This window comes from Ischnura elegans, chromosome 1, assembly GCF_921293095.1.
Source record: "Ischnura elegans chromosome 1, ioIscEleg1.1, whole genome shotgun sequence".
NCBI classification, from domain to species: Eukaryota; Metazoa; Arthropoda; class Insecta; order Odonata; family Coenagrionidae; genus Ischnura; species Ischnura elegans.
Window position 1 is genome coordinate 110,830,696 of NC_060246.1, and position 22,843 is coordinate 110,853,538.

Sequence of the window (22,843 nt, forward strand, 5' to 3'; positions counted from 1 at the left end):
CTCTAACGTCTCTAAATTCTCGTTTCGAAGTTTGGTTTCACCGAGGCGAGTGGGAGTGGATGTTGGACTTTGGTTTAAAACTGAAATTTCTTGGTGCCACTACGCAAGGGCGTACCCAGGATCATAACTAGGGGGTACAAGCCAAGTTGTGACATTTTAGCATGGAAAAGGTGAATGATACTAACATTTTAAGAAAATTATAACAGCGCTTTATTAATTTATGAGATTGTTTCCTTGAAAATATAGTTTTATTTTAGTTACATATCTTATTCTAATCCATATCATTTTTTGTGGGTTTAAAGAAAATTTGTTGAATAATTACGTTTTAATTTAGTATTGATTTTTCATAAAGACTTTTGCGAATTTTGCTTCTGGGGGGGCAGCTGCCCTACCCCCCCTGCCCCTCGCTGGGTGCGCCCATGCCACTACACATGATTCAGCATTCAAGTTGACAACAGAAGTGTTTTGTATATGCATATTGTCCGTCTATTAAATGCTGTTTTTGTTTTTTTTTATTTTTATATCCTCTTCTGTTTTAATAGCCAGAATTTATTCATCCCCTTAGCGTTAAATATCTCCCTACCATTTGTTTTGCAGGACTGTAATGGGGTGGTTGACCGCATAGCGGGAAACTACACTACATGTAGTCCAAAGAAATCGGCAAACGCTGAGTTAAGTCCGGAAGACCTGTATCTTCACTAACGACAAACCACGGAAGCCTGCATGAGGAATTCATGGTTCATATTGGACCGCCGTCGTGGCTGAAGGAAGCGCTGTCATAGTTCATATTTTCCCCAGTAGAGAAACAAAACGGGAGGCATAAGGATTGCCACCGGTACAGGGAGCACATCCTGCCAATCACATGACGCGACTAACGCGAGAATACATCCATCCTATAGTTTGTGGTGGCGGCCCTGGCTAAACTTTCTGCTATCTTCGTGTCAGTTCCACCCTCTCGCTGGTACAATACGGCGCTCACTTCGCGTTATTGTGTGTTGTTTTGATCTGTTTTGGTTGTGTCTGGCGGTCTGGCTCTCCCAGATACACTCGGTGACTCGACTATCCTTCGATGTCACAAGCATTGAGCAACTTGGTCAACACCGCGTGACTCTAACGGAACGTATGCTGTGGATTGGGTTTCATAGTGCTTGCAAATATCATATGATTTCGGCGAACAAGATTGACTGTCTAATGGTTTGAATTCACTATCAGTGCTGTAAAATAATTATCGCCATTTAGATCCAATGTTGGCGTTGTTTGCGTAATTTCGTACTTGTGACACAATCACTCTGTCAAGCAATTGAGGAAAGATGAGGTTAATAATATTGTCATTAGTAGTTTCTGCTGTGGCCGGTTATGTCTATGATACGAAGTGGTATACAGTACCGGTAAGAATTATTATCGTGTATTACCTCCATCCTTTAATTTTATCATTTTATGGTGACATAATAGTGTTTAGCTAAGACAATTTTTCTTCTTATTGAGTGTGAAATTTCATTTTCTCTCAGTGATTTGTTTCTTTGTCTCACTTTCTGCAGCTAGATCACCTGAATTTTGGGACAAATAAAACCTTCAAGCTTCGCTACTTGATTAATGATACTTACTGGGATAAATCCAATGATGGACCAATTTTCTTCTACACTGGGAATGAGGGAGATATTGAAATGTTTGCTGAAAATACGGTAGTTTCAGTGGTCACTACATTTTATTAGATGGTTGAAACCTGAAGACTTGGTGATGTAATATTTCATTTTCCTTTCAGGGTTTTATGTGGGAAATAGCCCCAAAGTTTAAGGCATTGCTTGTTTTTGCCGAACACCGTTATTATGGGAAGTCATTGCCCTTCGGAAATAACACCTATTCGGTGAGAACCAAGGTTTTGTAAATGATTAATTGTTTGGAAGCATGTTCATCCTTTGTTACCCATTTTTCTCCTTTTGTTCTGGTTCAGTGTTAACATTTTTGAAGCTAACTAAGGTACTCACGAAATTGCCTGTTTCTCTAGGATTTGAAAAACATGGGTTATCTCTCTTCGTCTCAAGCACTAGCAGACTATGCTGATCTCCTTATGCATCTGCAGCAAAATAGGACAGAAGAAGTTGGTACCTCGAGCAAGAGGAGCGGTGCTCGATACCCAGTGATTGCATTCGGTGGATCTTACGGGGGCATGCTTGCTGCTTGGTTTCGCATGAAGTATCCATACGTGGTTGATGGGTAAGTTCTTCCCTGAAGGGTTGTCAAAGTCATTGATTGGGCTGGATCAGCAGTGAGATAACGGGTGTTGTCTTGGATCAGAACACTTCTAGAATTCAGCATGTCTCTTATTTTGTTTTGAAAGGAAATGGGTGCAATGTTTCACACTGAGCAGCTGCATTAACATTGTCGCCAGCTGCATGACATCTACGAGCAATGCACCCTTTTGATCCAAAACACGGTAGCATAACCTATTCGATTGTTGAAACGATCGCCTGAATTTTCTTGGTTTGCCTTGTGATTATTGGTGCACCCATCATTGCGATTTTTGCTTTATTTCATGACTGCCATATTTTATCCGTCTCATAACTAGCCACTGTACAATTTTAAAAATCACTTTTATCGTGGCATAAAGGTCGAGACATGTCAATGCTGAAGCTATTCGGCAAGTTTTCTGGCTGTCGCTCCGCTGTGCACACTTGGCGGGAGAATCTATTGAGGCAGTGTAGTCATTGAGATTGCTACTAGCCTTAAAGCTTACAGCCAGAAATGACTTGACCGTGTGGTGCGGAGGGCACGCAGTTGCTCTATCTGTGCAGTACCCACCTGTCGCTTGTATGGTGTTTTTGATGAGCAGTCGGAAGTTAAAAAAAAATAGCCCTCGTTCATCTTTTTTTTGGGTTTCCTGGTATTTAAATTTTACATTCATCAATTATTGTTAAATGCTGTTCTTTAAGCTGGTGAGATAGAAGCTTTTATTGGAGAGCCTCCTTAAAGATCACCTTGTTTTCAATTTTCTCTTAAGTTTTTACCCCAGCCCCTGATTCTGCTTCTAGTATCTGTCCAAGTTTGTTCACATTATTATCCATCTCCACATTAACAGGGTAAAATAACTTCCATTGTCAATGCATTATTACTGATAATATTCTTCATTAGCAATGAGAAATATTGCTGAAATTTTGTTCAAATACGGTAAAAGAAATTGAACTCTGTGGTTGTTACATATTCATAAAAGCACAATCGGCAGATTGCCAATTCTTGATAAATTTCTTTTTCAATTCTTTTAATTACGTATTTATCTCAGTATTCCAGACTCATACATATTATCTTGAACTTGCAGAGCTATTGCAGCATCTGCACCTGTTCTGCAATTTACTGGAATGGTACCATGTGAGGCTTTTTCAAGAATTGTTTCTTCGGACTTCAAAGCAGCTTCTCACAACTGTTCAGATAGAATTAAGGCATCATGGAGTGCCATTGATAGAGTCTCTGCAACAGGTAATTTTATTTCTTATTTCTATGTCCATCATAGTTGAATAAACATTTACAAATTATAAATGCTAAATTGTCTTAAGGATATTTACATTGTTTTTTTATATCCTAATATTTCAAATAAATTTTCTCCCTTATGCATACATTTACTTTTGATTGGCATGCATGTAAATACATATTTTTAGGGAATAAGTTTTTATTTATTTATTAGGAGTCCTTTATCTTATCCTATAGTCAATTGGTGGTACCAGGATATGTCCTTTCCAATGACCCGTAGAGCTCCTCTGGTGGGAATGATTCTCAATTACTCCCGGTCGGGACACTCACACTACATAGGTTGTAAGGTAGAAGCCAGATAATGAGTGGTCTACAAGATGGTGTAATGCTTAAAGAACCTTTTGAATGGATGTGTGATACCCTACCCACTGTCTCTTCCCTAAAAATATGAAGAAGATCATATGAGCCTCATAAGCTCATCCAATAGGACTTGACCATTAAGGTTGGTGTTTTTCAAGGTAGCAAGGACTGCTGGGGTCTTGTTCTGGTTCTTTTCAATATTACCCAAGAAAGATGAGAAAAAGACTAAGAAGTTGGAGAAGGAGAAAGCTTCCATGAGAGGGGTGTCAATGATGAGGATGACTAAGATTGAAAATGGCGAAAGGGAGATAAGATATGAGACATTTGTGAATTTTTATGGAAGTAGAGTGGGCACCACTGAATTGATGGGCTCTCCATAATACATATATGGTGTTTGGGATGAAATTCAAAATGGCATAGCTTTGATTTTAATTGAGAAACTGGTCGAGAGAGTAGTAGGCTTTGGACAGGTAATTGATTGGATTTTGGTTATGAAAGTTTAGACACCCTCCACCAACTTTTTGGTGGTTCAAGTGGACATGGTGATTTTCAGCAGTATTAAGGAAGAAGTTGAGGAGGTGTACGAACAGATCAAGGAATTTAGGTGTCTGAGTTTCTGCTTGAGTCTTCTGCAGTGCTGGATTGCAGTTCTCACCATGATTTCCGGGTCAGCTAAAATCTTGAAAATAACTTCGACTCAGAAAACCATGGAGAGAACTGCAATTATCTGAGTTATCCAGAATAAGAAAAATCTTGTAGTTTTGGTGAATTGGAACCTGTGGTAAGGGAAGGGAGGGATGTGAATGGAATTGGGGATAAATTATTGGGAATGAAAAATTACTATTGTGAGAAAACAGATGATATTGCCTACTAAACAAAGTATTTAAAATAAGTAAATGTTTTAAACATCACTATGAGCAGATGTTCTCATGGACGAGTCCAAGGAATTGAAAAATAGAAGGACGAAGGAAGTAGAAGAATGCAGGCATAAAAATATTACATATAATGGAGGTAGGAAGGTTAGTTGCCCCCCCACCTTCACATCACACTTAGAAGCGATGTCACAACCTCATCCAAATAAAGATGCATAATCAGTACCTCTTATTTCTGTAATAATGCATCTGTTGCTCATTAAGTTTGTGAAGGGATATTAATCGATTCCTATTCCTTTCAGCGGATGGTCTTAAATGGTTGTCATCAAATTGGAGCCTTTGTTCTCCTCTAAAAAATGCTGAAAATGTCTCAGCTCTCAAAGACTGGATGGTTGGAATGATTACAAATGTGGCTATGCTTGATTATCCGTACCCTACCAACTTCATTCTTCCACTACCGGGTTATCCAGTTCAGGTGAGTGGATATCAGCATGCACAATGTGCATACTCACTTAGATTTTGGTGGTCTCTTTTTTTTTCACTCCTCAACTAAGAAGGTGCATTGTCCTGTCAGCTCAGCATTGCCACGTGACCTCCCCATTGTTAGCCTCTTATTCATTGTTTCCTAGTTACACCACAGCAGTAAATGGTCCTCTGTTAACCAAGTTGGAGGCAGGAAGGAAGAGAGAATGATAGGAAAAGATTTAAAAGTTAGGAAGAGAAAGGAAAGTGGAGTGAGGGGGGTAATATAATGAATGGTGCAAAATGTTAAGGAAAATGGCAAGCTACTGGTTGGCCTCTTCATGTTAGTTATTTTTTATTGTGTTTTAACTGTTCACTATTATTACTTTTACTATTTTTACTTTTCATGTAGTCTGAGCATTCATTGTAGTCTCCTTTAACTTCTAACTTCAAAGCTTTGCCATATTTGAATGTATGTATTAGGCATTACATTCTCTTGGTAGGCAGTTCACTGGTCAGCATGATTACCTCTATATTTTCTGACTCCATATTGGCTGGAAATGCTTTTTCTTGAAGTATGTAGTCACAAGCTGGAGAAGGGAAAGATCATTTCAATTGCAAGTTATAACATATTCCTTCCAGTGTCCTTGAGGCCTCTGTGTTACAAAAGGTCTTACATGATAGGCTTCACAGTCAGTTGGAATTTCTCAATACATATTCTTTTTCATGATCAATCTAACTTACATGGACAAAATGTGACTTAATAATTGAAAAACCGTATTTACTCATGTAAGCCCCCCCCCCCCCCCTTGTGTATCCCACGCACCATTTTTGGGCCAGCTCGCGAGGAAAATAAACTTCCTAGTGCTTTTTGAGTGCAGTCTAATATAGGAACTCATTATTTGTTGCTAAATTGATAGATTTACGTTACTGTGATTAATAAGTAGGAATGGTCGGATCGGATACCTCGGATCCAAATATCTGCGGATATTGCCCTTCATCGGATACATCGGAGCCAAAGTCGCGGAAGACATCGGATCTGGATCCGAAATTTTAAATAATAGCTTCAGCGAATGCAAAGCCCCGTAAGGGTGGAAAGAGTTCCGATTCTATCTTCAAATGCGCCATCGCATGCGATTCTTGTCCTAATCATGAACCATTTTATTCAAAAGCTCTCGCAGAGGTTACGTAGGAGAATTTCAGCCGTGGAAAATAAAAAAGGCAAAATACGTCTGGCATATAGTGTGACCCTTCCCAAGAGATTGAACAATCATCAGAGAAATCTCAGCGTCAGGAATTTGAAAATGCATTTGGATCCGAAAATATCCGATCCGAAAGATCCGACTCCGAAAATCAAGGATCCGATCCTAATCCGGATCCGAAAAAAATCCTGAATCCATCCCTGTTAGTACGGTTAAATAATGTTAGAAATGAAATTCCTGCAAAGGTTTCCCAGTTTCAATGCTACACTCTTGAGAAATAAACGAAAAGAATATGAGGGAAAATGGTACGTGGCTTACATTAAAATTTGGAGAATTTGTGTAAGCCGTGCACCCCCTTCTATTCGCCGACATTTCTTGGGATATGTTGCGCAGCTTCTATGGGTAAATATAGTATTGGGTTATAGAGGAAATAATTATGTAAAATAAGTGTGTGGCTGGTGAGGGAACTGTTATGGAAGGAATTTAGTTTTTAAAAATTATAAAGGGTACAAGGAAGACAGCATTTATATGACTGCATTCATAAAAGTACATATTAGGATCCAAGTATGTATGGCATATTAGCTGTTCAAATATTAGCTTTTTTTAGCTGATTAATTTTTTATTCCTATATCCCTTATAGTTAGTTATGCACTTTAATCAGTTTTCAAATACATAATTGGCTTACCTTGCATGAAGTAATTGTCATATGGTTTATTGGATTGAAATAAGTTTTACATTTTATTGTATATGTATGTATGTATGCAATGTCATTTATGTGTCTGATTTTACATTTTATCATGAAGGCTATCATTAATTAAGATATTTATTTTAGGAAATGTGCCGGAAAATTTTGACTAAAGAGGCCCAAAATAGTTCACTTGATCAGGATAAGGCTCTATTGATGAGTATTTTCTCTGGTTTTCAAGTGGCATTCAACTATAGTGGAAACTCCTCTTGCCTTAATGTCAAAGTGCAAAGCTCCGATCAACTTGGAGATGACGGTTGGGATTATCAGGTAAGCATTATGGATATTGTTATAATTGTATATGAAATATCAGGTAAAGGTAATATAATCAGTCGTTTGCATTCAGATAGGCTCCTAATTGTTATTGAAGCATTAGGTTTTCTTATTTATTGAATTAAATATCTTTCCTCGCCATGTAACACTTATCATGCTTGGGGAAAATATGTATCAAGTTATCAGATGCCATTTTTATCCCTCCAAAAGTCTGTTTGCAATGGAAATATTTTTTTAAATAATAAGAGTTCTTAATATTTGATGTGATTTAAGATTTTAGCAGATGAGCAGTTCACGTGGTGTAGTGTACTTTCACTCAACTGATAAAGCTCAACCACCTCAATGCTGAGAGTTATCTTCTCAAGAGAATAGCAATGCCATCCTCATAGAACATATATTTGTTATTAAATTTTAGTTACCTCATTTTTCTATTCATCTTCAGAAAACATTCTTCTCTGCTAGTGGAAATAACTACTTAAATAATTTCATTTCAAGATTTTTTATTAATAATTTTATAATTTAGTTAGTGGCATTGAATGGGCATGGTAGCCTAGTACATATGTAGAGTGCTTGTCCGTGGGTCCAAATCCTAGGTGAAGACTTCGGGCACCCACAAATAAATTTCTCAATAGGCATGGTGGCCTAGGAAGATGAGACATTATATGGTAATTTTCCGTGGTCAATTCTTTGTTATTTCCGACAAATTTTTAAAATAAAATATGTATGAATTTCATGTGGTTTTAACAAAGTACCAATGTTTGAGGGTGTACCAGCACCAACTTTAATACAGTGGAGCCTTGTTAATGCAAGTACGGGCTATTGTGAGACCCCCGCCATTACGAGAGATAGCCGAGGCACCGTCAATTGACCCTATAATTAGCATGTAAAATAATTCGTTTTTACAAGGCCCTTTTGGTGTTGGCATTCGCCATAGTGAGAGTTTCCATCGCCAGAAAACCTTCACCAAGAGTCCCTATTCTCTGTAATTACTGGTGATCTGTTTCAAATGAAGTTAACATTGAGTTCTCAGTCTCAAATTCATGTAGTAAACTGTCGTTCAGTATAGAAGTACAGTGGAACCTCGTTAAAGCGAGTACGGGCTATAGCGACACCCCCGCTATAACGAGAGATAGAAGATGCACCATCAATTGACCCTATAATAAGCGTGTTAAGAAATTCGTTTTTACGAGACCCTTTTGGTGTTGGCTCTCGCCATAGCGAGGGTTTCACCGCCGGAAGACTTTCATCAAGACTACTTAACCTCTGAAATTGCTAGCGATCTGTTAGAAATGAAGTTAATGGAGTGCTCATTCTCAAATTTATGTGGTAAACTGTCGTTCGATAAATAAGTAGTTAATTTTGGTGAAAATATTGTGGCATTAGCATTCGCGAATGCTTCATCTTCTATTGTTCCTCGGGCAGCAGAAAGCAGTCTGCAGCATACCCGCACGTCCGTGGCCATGGCAGTCACCATGGCCAAAAAAACACCAAACATGTCTAAGCGAGAAAATAAAAATAAAGGAGTAATATGAGAGTTTCGAAATTAATTTATCTTCCTATTCGCTCTGCAAAATTAAAAACAAACAAAAGCGCCCAAGGAATGCAGACGATGAAGAGTTATAAGGAGCTTTGTTCGGGTGGTTTTGTCCACTCAAATCTGCGGGAACTTCTGAGAAAGAGGCTACGCCTAAGCCTAAAGCGGAGTATTTCAGGGATAGATTGCGAATCGAGAATTTTAAGAGTGCGGAAGGTTGATTATACTAATGCAAAGTACCAAAGCGTTATCTCCCCTCATTATTGCTGGTGATGCCTGTGGTGTAAACCCGAAGTCGTGGAAGAAAGGACTCCGATCATAAGTATCTTCAGAAGTATTCCCCGCGTCATATAACATACACGAAACTGAGCTTTGTTACTTACAACTCCCCGACAAAACCCTTGCAGTATGAGGTATTTCTTGCAATGATGCCTCTAAAGGTAGGTATAGTGCGCCTTAGTGATGATGTAGGATGTACGAAGCAATGATACTCAGCGTGAATTGTCCGGATGGACGTATTTATTCTCCGCTGCGGATTTACAAGGGTGAACTATTCGCGTCAGTGGTCGGAGTCGTACTGGCGCTCTCTTTTGTCACGTGGATAGCCGCGCATCCCCTGGTGGCCGCTGGAAGAACTCACAGAACAACTAACTCTCTTTTGCAGTGCCGTGGTAAACTCAGCGTATTATTTCAAATACGTCGCGAGCGTAAAAGTCAAAAAGAAACTTTTTTCAACAACGGCAATTTTAATCACATCATTTTTCAAACTTAGCAAATTTTTTACCATGGATGATGAAGATATTACATTATCTGATAGAAAAAGTCTTCCAAGGCGGGAACGTTATATAACCTTCCACCGTTTTCGCCTGTAGAAACAAATGTAATGCGTTATTTTACTTCACTGCCGCTTAACGTACAGAAACAATAAGCATACACCAATGGAAACATTTGAGGCATTTAATAACCGCGATACTGTTTTATTAGTTCATTTTTGAATTTTCAGTGGAAAATACCAAAGTAATAGAATGATCACGTAAATGAACTAATTAAGTGCATAGAAAAATGGCTTCGTCGGTTGTACAATGTTTTGCAAGATTTTTATTCAGTGCGGCGCTTTTAATTTGTTTGAATAGTTAGTCGTTGTTTGAGTAAGGAAATTTAGTGATGCAAGAAACATAGCCTTTCGTCTGGATTTATACTTACGTTTATCGGATATAAATTTATCTGTCGCCGCACCACTCCTGTTCCTGTATATCTGTTCGCAACAGGTATATTGGCTATTATTTGCTCCACCTCCGGTAAAGCGACAATTCGCTATAACGAGTGTTTATTAGTGCACCGTGGGGTGTCGTTATATCGAGGTTTCACTGTAGTTCATTTTGGTGAAAAAATTGTGGCATTAACATTTGCGAATGCTGGATGTTCTTTTGTTCCTCGGGTGGCAGAAATCAGTTGGCAGCATACCCGCACATCCGTGAGTTGCGTGAATAGAGAGCATTTTAAGGTGGACACCATGGCCAAAAAATGCTTAACACATTCAAGCAAGAAAATGAAAATAATAGAGTAATATGAGAGTGGCGTAATTAATTTATCTTCCTATTCACTCTTTACAATTTAAAAAAAAAAACAAAGGTGCCCGAGCAATGCAGATCATGAAGAGTTAGAAGGAGCTATGTTCAGGTGGTTTTGCCCACTTCCATCTATGGGAACTACTGAAAAAGGGGCTATGCTTAAGGCTAAAGCAGAGTATTTCAGTGATAGATTGAGAATCAAGAACTTCAAATTTTCGGAAGGTGGGTTATACTAATTTAAAGCATGAAAGTGTCATATCCCTTCATAATGGCTGGATAACAACCATGTCAAAAGTGACTACATCGCAGATTTAAAAAAAAAACACCCTTGGCCCTCCATCACCCCATGCCTCTGATTTTTTTTTTTTTTGTTTTTTTGCTTTTTGAGAAAAAACAGTCCATAAATCATTATCTTCGAAGGAAAATATCAAGTTACGCAAGAACAATGGAAGCGTGTTTCATCCATACCCTATCTCACCAACTGACCTTTTTCATCTTACTTGCTTCAATTCTGTTTCTAGAGAACAAATGCTAGTTGAATAACTTACTGGACCCGAAGATGTCTTGATAGTTTTCGGCATTTTTATTGACATTAAGAGAACCATGTGCGTGCACTGTGATGTGAAACTATTGCAAAGAAGTTCAAAATCCACCTCACCGTAACTGAAGCATTTGCAGGTAAAACACGTCAGTGCGCTATGAGAAAGTGAATTTCATGATGAAAAAAAAAGAAAATGAAAAAGTGAGAAAGAAAATTCGGGGGAAACTTATGTGAGGAATATCAAAATTCAGTCAATGGTTTATCCGAAGATTGAAACCTATTTTCATTTCCAAACGCAAGTATAACAGTTCACATCCTGAGCATGTAAAGATTTTATAATTTTTTTAAATAATTTGAAAGCTTATGAAAATGATTTTTAATCAGTAGAAATATTAAAATGCGTATGTAAATCTAAATAGCATTCCTTTGATAGTTTATACCCAGAAGGAACTTTAATAATTATTTCGTTTTATAGCAGACTATTGAAAATGACTTAGGATCTAAAAATATATGAAGATCCGACTCCGAATATCAAGGATCAGATCCGGGTCCGAAAAAGTCCTGGATCCGTCCATCGCTCTTATTTACCCGTACCTTCGGAGCATCGCATACTAAGGAAACTCATTTCAGTCTGTATAAGTGGATAGATATTGAATGCTCTTTCATCTGGGTAAGAATATTACAATGCCACCAAGAACAGAACTCTTAAATGCTCCTGTGTTTATTTGCTCGCTTATGTAATGACCCAGAAATCGAAGAATTTCATTTCCCTAATTGCATAAATGTGTTGTTGCATGGCATCTCAGGATAGGCCAGCTATGTCAGACTATACCTTGGGAACTGTATCTTTCAATTTTGAGAACGGCCAACCTCCCTCTTCCCCTTCCTCTCTGTCGGAAACATCCTAGTTTTACCTATCCTAATAATGGCATGCTGGAGATGCTATGGGACTTTTCAGTGGTCTGTCAGTCAGTCAGAGTGTTTCACCAGTCTCTCATCGATCAGTTATTGTCTGCTGGTTACTGTATAGTGACTATGTAGCCATCAGTTGGAGTCTAAGTGCTTGCCATATGGCCCATGTTACTGAAGCCCCTTGCTATCCACCCATGCCATCACCAGTGGCTCTCTTCCTTCACAAGATATGGGTAACATCTTAAATTTTTGCTATTTTATACACACAAATCCATTACTTGATATTTTTTAATTGAATTGATTTTGTAGGATTTTAAATGGAAATAAACTTTGGGTGGAGACTTTCAATATTTGTGTGCAATTATTTGCTTACTGACACCGAGGGCAAGAACTTACATAAAATACAAAATACGCAATACCCACAATTTCAGTGTGGGATGTTACTTATTTTTGAAAAACTGCTTGCAGCCCTTTTTCTGTTAAAGAAGTAAGGTGATTCAAGCTAGTCAATATGGTGATACATATTTATTGTTTTTGATTTATATTTTTAATACTCATAGCGGTTTCTCTTTTTGAAAATAGTCTTGCACAGAAATGGTAATGCCCATGTGTTCAGATGGTAATGGAGATATGTTTGAGCCTAAAAAGTGGGACATCAAGAAAGAGACTGCTCGATGCAAGGCCACTTGGGGCGTGGAGCCGCAGCCCCATCTCGCTGAACTACTCTATGGTGGCTACAGGGGTGTTAGTGCTGCCTCAAATATTATCTTCAGGTATTATATAATAATGTCACTGATAATACTTCTAAGTTGTATACTAATGGCAAGTTTTTAATATTAAATAATCATCTCTCATTTTTTTCTTAATTATACCCCAACCTGTGATTTCTGATGAACTTGTTTCTTTTCTTGTTTAAAGCTTTTGCGGTTCATGATGGTTAAAGGGTGACGTACATGTTTATGCCACATGATATATCGGATTTTGCCCCAACATTTTTTGTGACTAACTGCTGGCCACTTCCTCTAAGGAATGGTCCTTTTCCCACTAAGAAGTGACCAGCAGTCAGCCACGAAAAGTTGGGGCAAAATCCGATATGCCATGTGGCATACACCTATTTGTCACTCTTTAATCATTGTTTCTTTTCATTTACAATTCAACTGATTAAATCTCCTTGAATTTTATTTTAATGATCTCTCTGTATTCTTTTTAACTGTTGAAGTACCTTTCTGCCAAGATTATGAATTTGCATGTTCATGCACAACAAGATCATCGTTATACATATATAAGCTCATAGCCATAATCTCATAAAGTTCATGGAATAATTGTGTTATTTTTTTGCTTTTCTCAGCTGATAGATGATCTGTTTATAGTGTTATTATCATGGTTTTGTTCCTGAAAGCAAGTTGTGCACTTTTTCTTATCTTTTCAGTAATGGTTTATTAGATCCATGGTCTTCAGGTGGAGTTCTCCAGGCTCCCAAAGGATCAAGAGTGATATCAATTACGATTCCAGAAGGGGCCCACCACCTTGATTTGAGAGGATCCAACCCAATGGATCCTATGACAGTTATAGAAACTCGTAGGTTGTATGGTAAAGTCATTCAGAAATGGATAAGAAATGTGAGGCCAGATTCATTTTAATTCATTTGTCTCACCTTTATCATTGCCATTTATCTATTTCTGGAAAGCATAAGTACTAATTTAATTTTGAGTCGTGGGGGTGGGTCGGTAGACTGATCAAGACATCTCTTGTTTGACTTATTGATGGCCATGCAGGATTGGTTTAGTTAAAATATGTCCTATGCGTCAAAAAAGTTTCCCAACAAATGGAGTGGTGCCACAGTTGTCATCGTCGTTATTTCATCTTCATCTCTTGTGGTATATTAACTCTAGGACTCATTATGACAATGGAAATTTAACACAATTTTACCATGCCACAAGTATGGATGTTATATGTTAGATACCGACAAACATTGTAAATCAACTTACCAATATTCGTAAAAAATGATGCAATTTGTCTCTGCATAAATTTCATTCACACCTGTCCACTCTAATATTGGTTTTTTTTATAATGTTGTTACATTGCAGGGTAGACAAGTTTATTTTCACTAAAAATTCAGGGTAATGAGAACAAACCTTTTCATGCATGTTTTTAAATTTTATTTTTACATACTTGCTTTTCCCGAAGCAATGGACTCCAGGAATCTTAGTTATAAGCATACAGCATCACGGTTTTAGAAATTCGATCCATCTGTAGCCTTGGAATAACAAACAGTGAAAGAGGAAATCAATAATCACCCTCCAGCATATGTGGTACTGCTTGATTTGGTGGGAAACATTTTTAACCCATTGTACCTGTAGTTGTAAGTATTTCGCTCGCGCATCAGGTCTCCAATATGCACGCTTGCTGTTTTATTTCATCACAACATAACACTTCATATTTTTATATACTGGTTTCATGCATTGGTTATAAAGAATTAAAATCGAAGATCTAGCAACATTTGAGACATGTAATTTTTTGTGTATATTCCTGTAAATACTAAGGAGACTATACTAAGACCAAAAACTACCAGCAAATTTGGTATGAGTGGTTATTTTATAATGTTGATCTGGGGGGCAATTTTCATGCTCTTAACATACTGTGGCTGTGAATTATTTTAGTAAGGGACATTAAAGTTGCTGGGGTTCTTTTATTGTGCGGGGTGATCAAAAGATTTCACACTAATGGAATACTTAGTGTTGTTTAAAAATATGGGACCCTGTTTATTTTTAGACATGATAATACCAGATATTGTTGTTACTCAAGGTATTTTTGGATTTAATGTGGGTCTAAGTTGTGAGCTTGTAAGTCCCATTTTTATGACTTTTGAAGTAATAAAGACTCACAGTTCAGTAATTATCCAGTACAAGTGTAGTATGATTTGTACATATTACCAAGGTTACTAGGAACTTAGGAATTAGTTTTTGTTTCTTCAATATATGTACAGTAGAACCTCACTTATGAAACTTTCAGCGGAAAACCAAAAAAAGTTTCATAAGTGAGGAAGTTTCATAGGTGAGGTTTTTAGCATGAAATCCTTTTTAAAAGGGCAGGTTTGTTTTCAGGATGCAATTACTCATTTGGAGGCAAGAAATTGAAGCCTAATAATTTTATTTTCTCACAAGCAACACCACTGATGATGTGTTACTTTAAGAGAAACATAATTTTGCATTCCTGAACAACATTACCCACGATTGAACGTCTAGCATTTCTGGTACTAAGCTGCAAGGCTTTCAAACTCGAGAGATTTCGGAATGATGACACTAAATGTTCAGAGAAACCAATTTTTGAAAAAAAGTTGTCTCATTAACAGCAGTTTTCAGGAAATTCATTTTACCACCTACAGGCAAACCCGAGATTGGAGATTGAAGAAATGAAATACGTGAGGAAAGTCATCCAAAATAACCCCGTAATTAGGGAGCAAAATTTCACTAATGCATCACGAAGGCTTCACACCCTATGGACCCGGGTAAATATCCTGGCAGAGGCAGAAAGCTTTCAGAGATGACTGTATCCCTGCTTGAGAGTAGTGTCGACGGAACTTCCAGTGCAGCACACTGTCTGGCAGATGGTCAGTTAAGCCCTGGTTAAGCCTATTGTTACAACCTGGCTAATTCCAACACAGGGTTTATGTACTCCCTCCCTTACCTCGTGGCGAAAATGACCCCAGCTGTCGGTTTCCTCCCTCTAAATACCATGCCATAGATAATATGAAGCACACGGTAGAGGCGTAAATATGGTTGGGGGATGAGGGGATAGATCCCTCTCCAAAGCCTCAGAGAAATTAAAAAAAATGAAATAAAAGTCTAGCTTTGATAAACAGCAACTGCATCTACTTAAAGCTAAATTTTAGGTTCCAAAATGATGCAAAACGTTTTTACAGGCATGCCTTTCTTTTAATTTCATGGGATACCCCGTTGCCTCTGGGGGGTGAAGCCGCCCCCCCCCCCCCCCCAGGTACTACCTTCACCCCCAAAGCATATTCCTAGTTACGCCTCCGGTACCCGGGATATTTCGTGACTAAGACTTTTCCGGTGCTTAGATCACTTCTTTTAATTGAGCATTTGAAATAATCGCGCAACTGCTGTCAGTGATGAATGAACAAAAATGGATTATGAGCCCGGAAAAAAACTCTCCTCACAATAATGTTTACGCACTAAAAAAGAATTTTCCCATGAAATTTTAACAATAGTAGATTGAATCTACCGGGTACAGCTTCTTTGTCGGCATTCTTCCGGGAATTCAGCGCCGGGAATTTCATCTCACAAGCCGTGTGACTAATCTTCACGAAATATTTTGCTTCCCCATATCTGATAACAACAGCGGACACTTTTTGTACTTCGATATAATGGTTATAAGTCATTCCTGAGTCGAAAGGAACTGCCTTCTTTTTCGCGCGTTGAATTTGACTTAAATGATTCCGTTACTACTGACGACGCACAGTGGGCTGAAATCGAAAAAAGCTGGCCAAAAATCATAATATCGACTTTTTAATTTCGAACCAGCAATGGTATATTATCATTTTAGAAGGTCCTGGGCATCTAAAACTAAATTTAATTTTTTGTCAAAATTTTTTGTTTAATTTTTATAGCCTGCCAAAAATCAATAAAAATCTGTGAAATTGTGAGTGCGCGATTTATACGTAAAAGTTTAACGTTTGTTCCCCATGCAATGGAATATAATTCATAATTCGGAATTTTTGAGCATATGTATTGATAGAACCATTCTTTTAGTTCATTAAGAGTGAACTTTTGTTTTAGTCAATCGATATTTATTAACTTTATGAATTGCTAAAAATATCACTGTTTTTCGCTAATGTTTTACCTAATTTAATAAAAGTAGTTACCGCCGCTTGCCGCACCTAAGATATTTACACCAAGAGTTAGACTGAAGTCTATATTATTAGACGGAAAAGAAAAATCTTGCTCCAACTTGCTCCCCTCCGATTTTTTCGTGGTAAAGGAAAATGATGTCGGGCGGTTGTCGCGCCCCATGACCCGCAATACACGACGTAGGCACTCGGGAACTTAGATGACATGCGTCGTAGTCCGTTTGAGAGACTGGATTTTCCCTTAATTGTTAGTGCATTGTACTCAACTATTTGTTACTTGCTGTTATTAATGGTTTGTGCCCTCTTCTGACGGTTATACCCCTGGGTCTTTCCGCGGGAGCCGTGTGCGGTTGATAAATACCTAACGGTTCGCGCGCTCTCCAAGCCCTTGGTCCTCGGCGGCTACCCCATGCACCCAGATTTGTTCTTTTACCATGAACATGTGCAAGTGTTTCCACTCTACAAATTGGGTTTTCGCAAAATATGCCGTCTATGCAATTGGCAAGCTCATTTCTAGCCGAGTTCTCAGTATCAGTCTCCCTTCAGTATTCCTTGCTGAAGTTTGTGCCGAAGGACGTTCACAGTTAATTTGCCCAGTTATGGATACAGCATTAGTGGCTCGCCAAGATTTACATAGTGTTATATTGGCAAATAGAAGGGGGACCATCAAGCAGAAGAAATCGTTAGTACCTACTGGAGTTTTTACACTAAAGCTTTTTTTGGGAGGAGATGAGAAATTAAAAACTTTGCTTGCGGGCTTCATTCAAAGTGTTTTTTCATCAATTTTCGAAAGTAAGATACGTGCACCAGAGTTAATAGTAGATTTCTGAAGTTGAATCATATATGGTTAAAACAGTCAATGACACTTCCTGACGCTGTGCTAAAATATCTCCTATTTTCGTATCCTTCGGGTGTATGCCAAAGTTTACGGATAAATGATAATATGTACTACACGCATATACAACTGCGCAAGCATTTCATTCGTTGTTGCCATAGTCCATGAATTGTAATTATTTCGTAGTAATTTGCCATTGTTTTAGGCTTAACTGAGAGCACTCCTCATGGAATACCGTCACTGCATTTCGACAGTGCAAGTGAGAGGTCTAAATGTAGAAAAAAATAAAACTGAGAAGTCCTACTTCACTGGAGGAATTAAGTGTAGCAACTTCCATGGAATTCGCGAAAAACACACCATGAAAATTTCTACAATTGCCACAAACTATGACCCATTCCATAGGCTTCTGATTACGTCAGATCCTTCCACTTCTTGTTCTGCGGGGGTTCCCCGTAAAGTAAAAAATTTACCAGAGGAGGTGAAAAATCTTCTGGTGAAGAGCGAAAATATTTGAAAATATGAGGAGTCTTTATCCTCTAACTCAGAATAGAATTTAATGTGGCACACCCTTGTTTTGAGAAATTTGCAATAAAAATATTTGTCAATGGTATTCATTTTTATTATTACTCTTCAATGACCAAAATTTCAGGTTTAAAAGACTCGATAACAATTTTCAATCATCATATACCTTATGAGAACCTACTAGGTAGCTTAAACATAGTTGCATATGGAAGAAATTCTGAATTTCCCTTGATATTCCCAAATCATAATTTCGACTTGCCCCTGGTAACTATGGTTCCCGCGTAACTTTCCCCAATTTTTAAAATTTTATTGCCCTCATAAACACTGTTATGGACTAAATCATCGTAAATAAGATTCATTGTGTCTATACAATACCCAATTCGCAAAAAATTTCATTCATTTAGCAATACTTAAGGCTACAGTGAATTTTGGCCAGCTTTTTTCGATTTCAGCCCACGCGAGTTATTCTCCGAGGGCATTCGTACTAACTCTCGTTCAGTTAAAAAATAAACGCTTGCCACCAGGCAGACTCAAGCTAATAGCCACTCAAGGTCAAACTAGCAAACTTTCATTTTAACCCACAGATACAAGTTGGGTCAGTTTTGATTTGCACGCCGCGTAAGCAACTTTCCCCGGCTCAATTCGTCCCGCGGATGAGGGATTAGCCCCGCGGAATGAGACCACGCACGCTGTTTTCACCATCGTGTTGAATCGCCATCGACTTACGCCCATTCTGCAAATACGATAATCTTTTTTGGATGACCTTGGAAGCCAAAATTTTGGTATGCGAGGATTTTTAACGGCTCATTCTGGTGTTATTTCGCTGGGGCGACGTAAAACATAACCTTGGAAAATTCTTGACAATCTTCCGTTAGAGATAGATATTCCGGATTAACGATCATCTACTGCAGTTAAAACTAGTATCTAATAAACAGCCTCGCTCATTATTAAAACTTATTATTCTTCATTGACATATCTATGTAATGAGCACGTTCTACCCCCGCTCCTGTGACTAAAATCGGCGCGCGTACCGCAATTTTCTCGTTGAGCAGTTATCGGAAAATTCGGATAAGTTAGGTATTTTATCTCATTGGCCTGGAAAAATGCGTTTCGTAACCGAGTTCGTCGTATAAGTGAAAAGTTTCATAACTGAGGTTGGAAATACATGGGTTCATATGGGGTTATTCACCGGACCAAAAAAATGGGCGTTTAAGTGAGGGCATCGTATAACTGAGGGTCGTATAACCGAGGTTCTACTGTATTTACTTTTGCATGCTTGTTCAACTTAGTGTGATTTTCATATTTTCAGTATTGTTCTCCTACATAGTGTAGAAGTTTGGTGTAACAAACACTATAAATCTGGTAAATTGGTTGCTTGTTATATCCAGCAGTGAAGGATGAAGCCCCTCTATTCCACCCTTACTGGCCACTTTTATTTCATAATGGTCTTATTACACAGAGGTATGAAATCTGCATTTGCCTTAACTAGCAAATATGTCTCTAATTTTGCTTATCAAATATTGCATAAATAGTAAGTGTGGTGATGGGGTCTGGAATCATCCAGAATAGCTAAGTTGCATCGAATCACTATGATAAAATTGATTGTTTGAGGCGTAACTTGGTGAAAACGATTCATTATTAAAATTAAAAAGAAGAACTGTGAAGAAGTGAAAGCACTAAGCTCTTCTTTTTAACTTTAATAAATCACTATGACATAGCAGAGTAGTGTGTAGAGTTGATATACCATATTAACGTGTGTAAGAGATGCATCCCAGTAAGATCCTGCCCTATTTTGAGCATTGGATATAAAGAAAAATTTTTTGCTGCATTTTTTTTATACTGTCGCACGGTGTTTCAGACATATGCCTGGACTTTCCATAGTTATCAAAATTTCCAATTTCCATACTTAAAATTTATGTGCCATTATTCAGCAAAATGTACATGATATGTATTGCCTCGGAGATAAGTACTCGCATTCACTTGTATTCTTAACCTTAAGATGCTTACTAGGGATGGTCAGATCGTATATCACGGATCCAAATATCCAAGGATAATGCCCTTCACCTTATACTTCGAATGCAAATTCGTTGAAGAAATTGAATCTGAATCCAAAATTTTAAATAACTGCTTTCATGAATGCAATGTCCCATAAGAGGGAGTAGAAAGAGTTCCAATCCTCTCTTCACATATGCACTGTTGTCGTGTTGCACTGGGATGCTTGTCCTACTCATGTGCAATTTTGTTTAAAAGCTCTCGTGGGAATATTGCAATAGAAGAGATTGAACAACAATCAGGGAATCTCAGCACCTTAAGATAATAACCATGGCATAGATTTTACAAAGCCACCCTCGGCCCTCCATCAGCTCATGCCTCTTGGTTTTTTTTCCTTTCTGGGACCACACAGATCATAAATCGTTATCTTTGAAGGAAAATATCAAATTACATGGGAACAATAGAAACGTGTATCATCCTTTCCCTATATCACCGACTGACCTTTTTTGGTCTACCATCTTCAATTCTCCCAGTTTCTGGAGGCCAAATGCTAAGTGAGTCACCAACTAAGCCCAAAGATATCGCGATAGCTTTCAGCAATTGTTTGACTTGCATGAAGTTAAAAAATATGAGACCTAATGCAACGCATAACTGACAGCATTTAAGTTTTTCAAGCTCTAATTGATTGACACAAAGCTTTATAGTCACAACAGGGCTACTAATATTCAGAATATTCCAAACAGGACAATTTAGGAAGAAACAAGCGTGGCATGAGCCCATTCAAACAAGATGAGATGGACTGGCAAGTTCAGGCAACGCAAACTGTGTACATCACATTGCTGCGCGTTCGCATCAGGCATGGAAACACCATCTGAAATCTGTACATATATGAAGATGTAACTTTCATACTCATGTATTATTTTAATCTTGGCTTACCGGCCTGGAGACTTAATTTCCCAAGTAGAATTCCATGGAGGTTTCATCAATGACATGAGCTGAATTTACACTGGATAGGAATGGACCATAGACAGAAAAACAACCAAACAACAGCAGACATCAGTCGTGTGGGGAAGGTGGGGACTGATGTCATCTAGATTCTTCTCTGATTGTCTGTTGTCCAACCAGTCTCCTCCGTGTTAACCCGGCACAAATCCAAGTTAACCCTTTCAAGGCAGTGGAGGTCTATGGAGTTAACATGACTGCTGGACAGAGCCCCAAGACACACTTCCATCCTCTCTGAACAGAGTATTTTTTTAGTACATACATTCATTAAGAAGGGTCCCAGAGATAATCACACATGCTCAGCATCCACCTATTTTAATCCCTCCTGGCAGGGACACCGCATTATCTCGGACTCTAACAGTGTAGGTGGACTCCATCCTGTCTGGATTTTAAACCCTCCCTGTGACATCAGTTCACGCTCGACTTATGATTTGTTTATATGTATCAGCTTCATGGATAATTGTTGCTTGCTCATAAATTCTAGACTTTTAATTTAATTCCTCATATTTTCCTGTGCATCATCAAATTTTAAGCAAAGATCTACTATCAAAAATGATGGATTTAATGCATCAATAATAGGGCAGGTTCCTTCATCAAAGAAAACAAAAGGCATTGATTGCGATTCGTTATCCACCATTATTATATTCATAATATACAAATTATATGATTTTAGAAATCCCAGTTCAGACGAATGACAATGGTCAATTTTAACCTCTTTTGAAAAAGGCCAGATTGGCGCCCAAGCGATGCCACTCCACATGACGTCACAGGGACCAAAATGCTATACGAGTAGATAGGAGTTTTACATCGTCTGAGATTACCAATGCATGCATGAGGTGCAGAGTTCAGGGAAAAATTTCTTAATAATCACCTTTTAAATTGCCCAAGGTCGGAATGTTTCCTTCGTTTGATAGGGTATTAATAATCCTTATCTAAGCCAAGCGCCATCTGCTAGAAGGGTCCTCTATGCTACTGCCATGCTCAGCAACAAGCAGCCTGCATCGTAGCGGCGTTCATAGCCTCGCACCCACGTGACATCACATACCAGCAGCCAGACATCACACGGGCTTTTCCCAGCATTCATACTTAGCCGTCGTGATTTCGCGAGTTTGAAAATTTTCAATTTTCAATTATTGCAAAAAATAGATATTGTCATTTAAAAATCTAAAAGCGTGAAATATGTACTCCAGGAGTAATAATCTTTCAATTTCAGGCTATACAAAAATAATAGGAAATCACCCTATTTCCATGTTGATTTTTTTACTGAAATCTAGTTATCAATTAATATTTATGGTGGAATTTCATTTAAAAAATGCTAAACACTGCTCTAAAGATAAAGAATTTTATTCTTTGTGTGTATATTTTAGAAAGGAATAATTATTTAGTTAGCAAAATGCCTGAATATTCAATTGTAAGACATAGGGCTTGACCCCTGCTGGGTTGGGTCATAGAAGGGCAAAGTGCCAAAAATATATGGTATTCATTTGTTTGCGTCCCTTACCACAAAGAGGGGTAATAAAATATGAAGGGTTCAGGTACACTGCTCCTGGACATCAAGGGTAGGTCCTGACCCCTGCTGGGTTGGGTCATAGAAGGGCAAAGTGCCAAAAATGTATGGTATTCATTCGTTTGCGTTGGAAAATCTCTGACGAATATTTCCAGCAACATATCTCTGGTCAAGAAACATA

At 38.1% G+C, this 22,843-nt stretch overlaps 1 protein-coding gene across 1 annotated transcript; it reads left to right on the forward strand.

Annotated features, from left to right (window-relative positions):
- Window positions 1-852: 852 nt before the first annotated feature.
- On the forward strand, window positions 853-14,839 carry LOC124167920 (lysosomal Pro-X carboxypeptidase). The gene is made up of 9 exons (XM_046545987.1): window positions 853-1,388; window positions 1,539-1,682; window positions 1,763-1,864; window positions 2,006-2,214; window positions 3,314-3,471; window positions 4,997-5,169; window positions 7,191-7,373; window positions 12,517-12,707; window positions 13,364-14,839. The coding sequence occupies exons 1-9, from the start codon at window positions 1,311-1,313 to the stop codon at window positions 13,572-13,574; spliced, it is 1,449 nt and encodes a 482-aa protein (XP_046401943.1). The 5' UTR covers window positions 853-1,310; the 3' UTR covers window positions 13,575-14,839.
- Window positions 14,840-22,843: the final 8,004 nt, after the last annotated feature.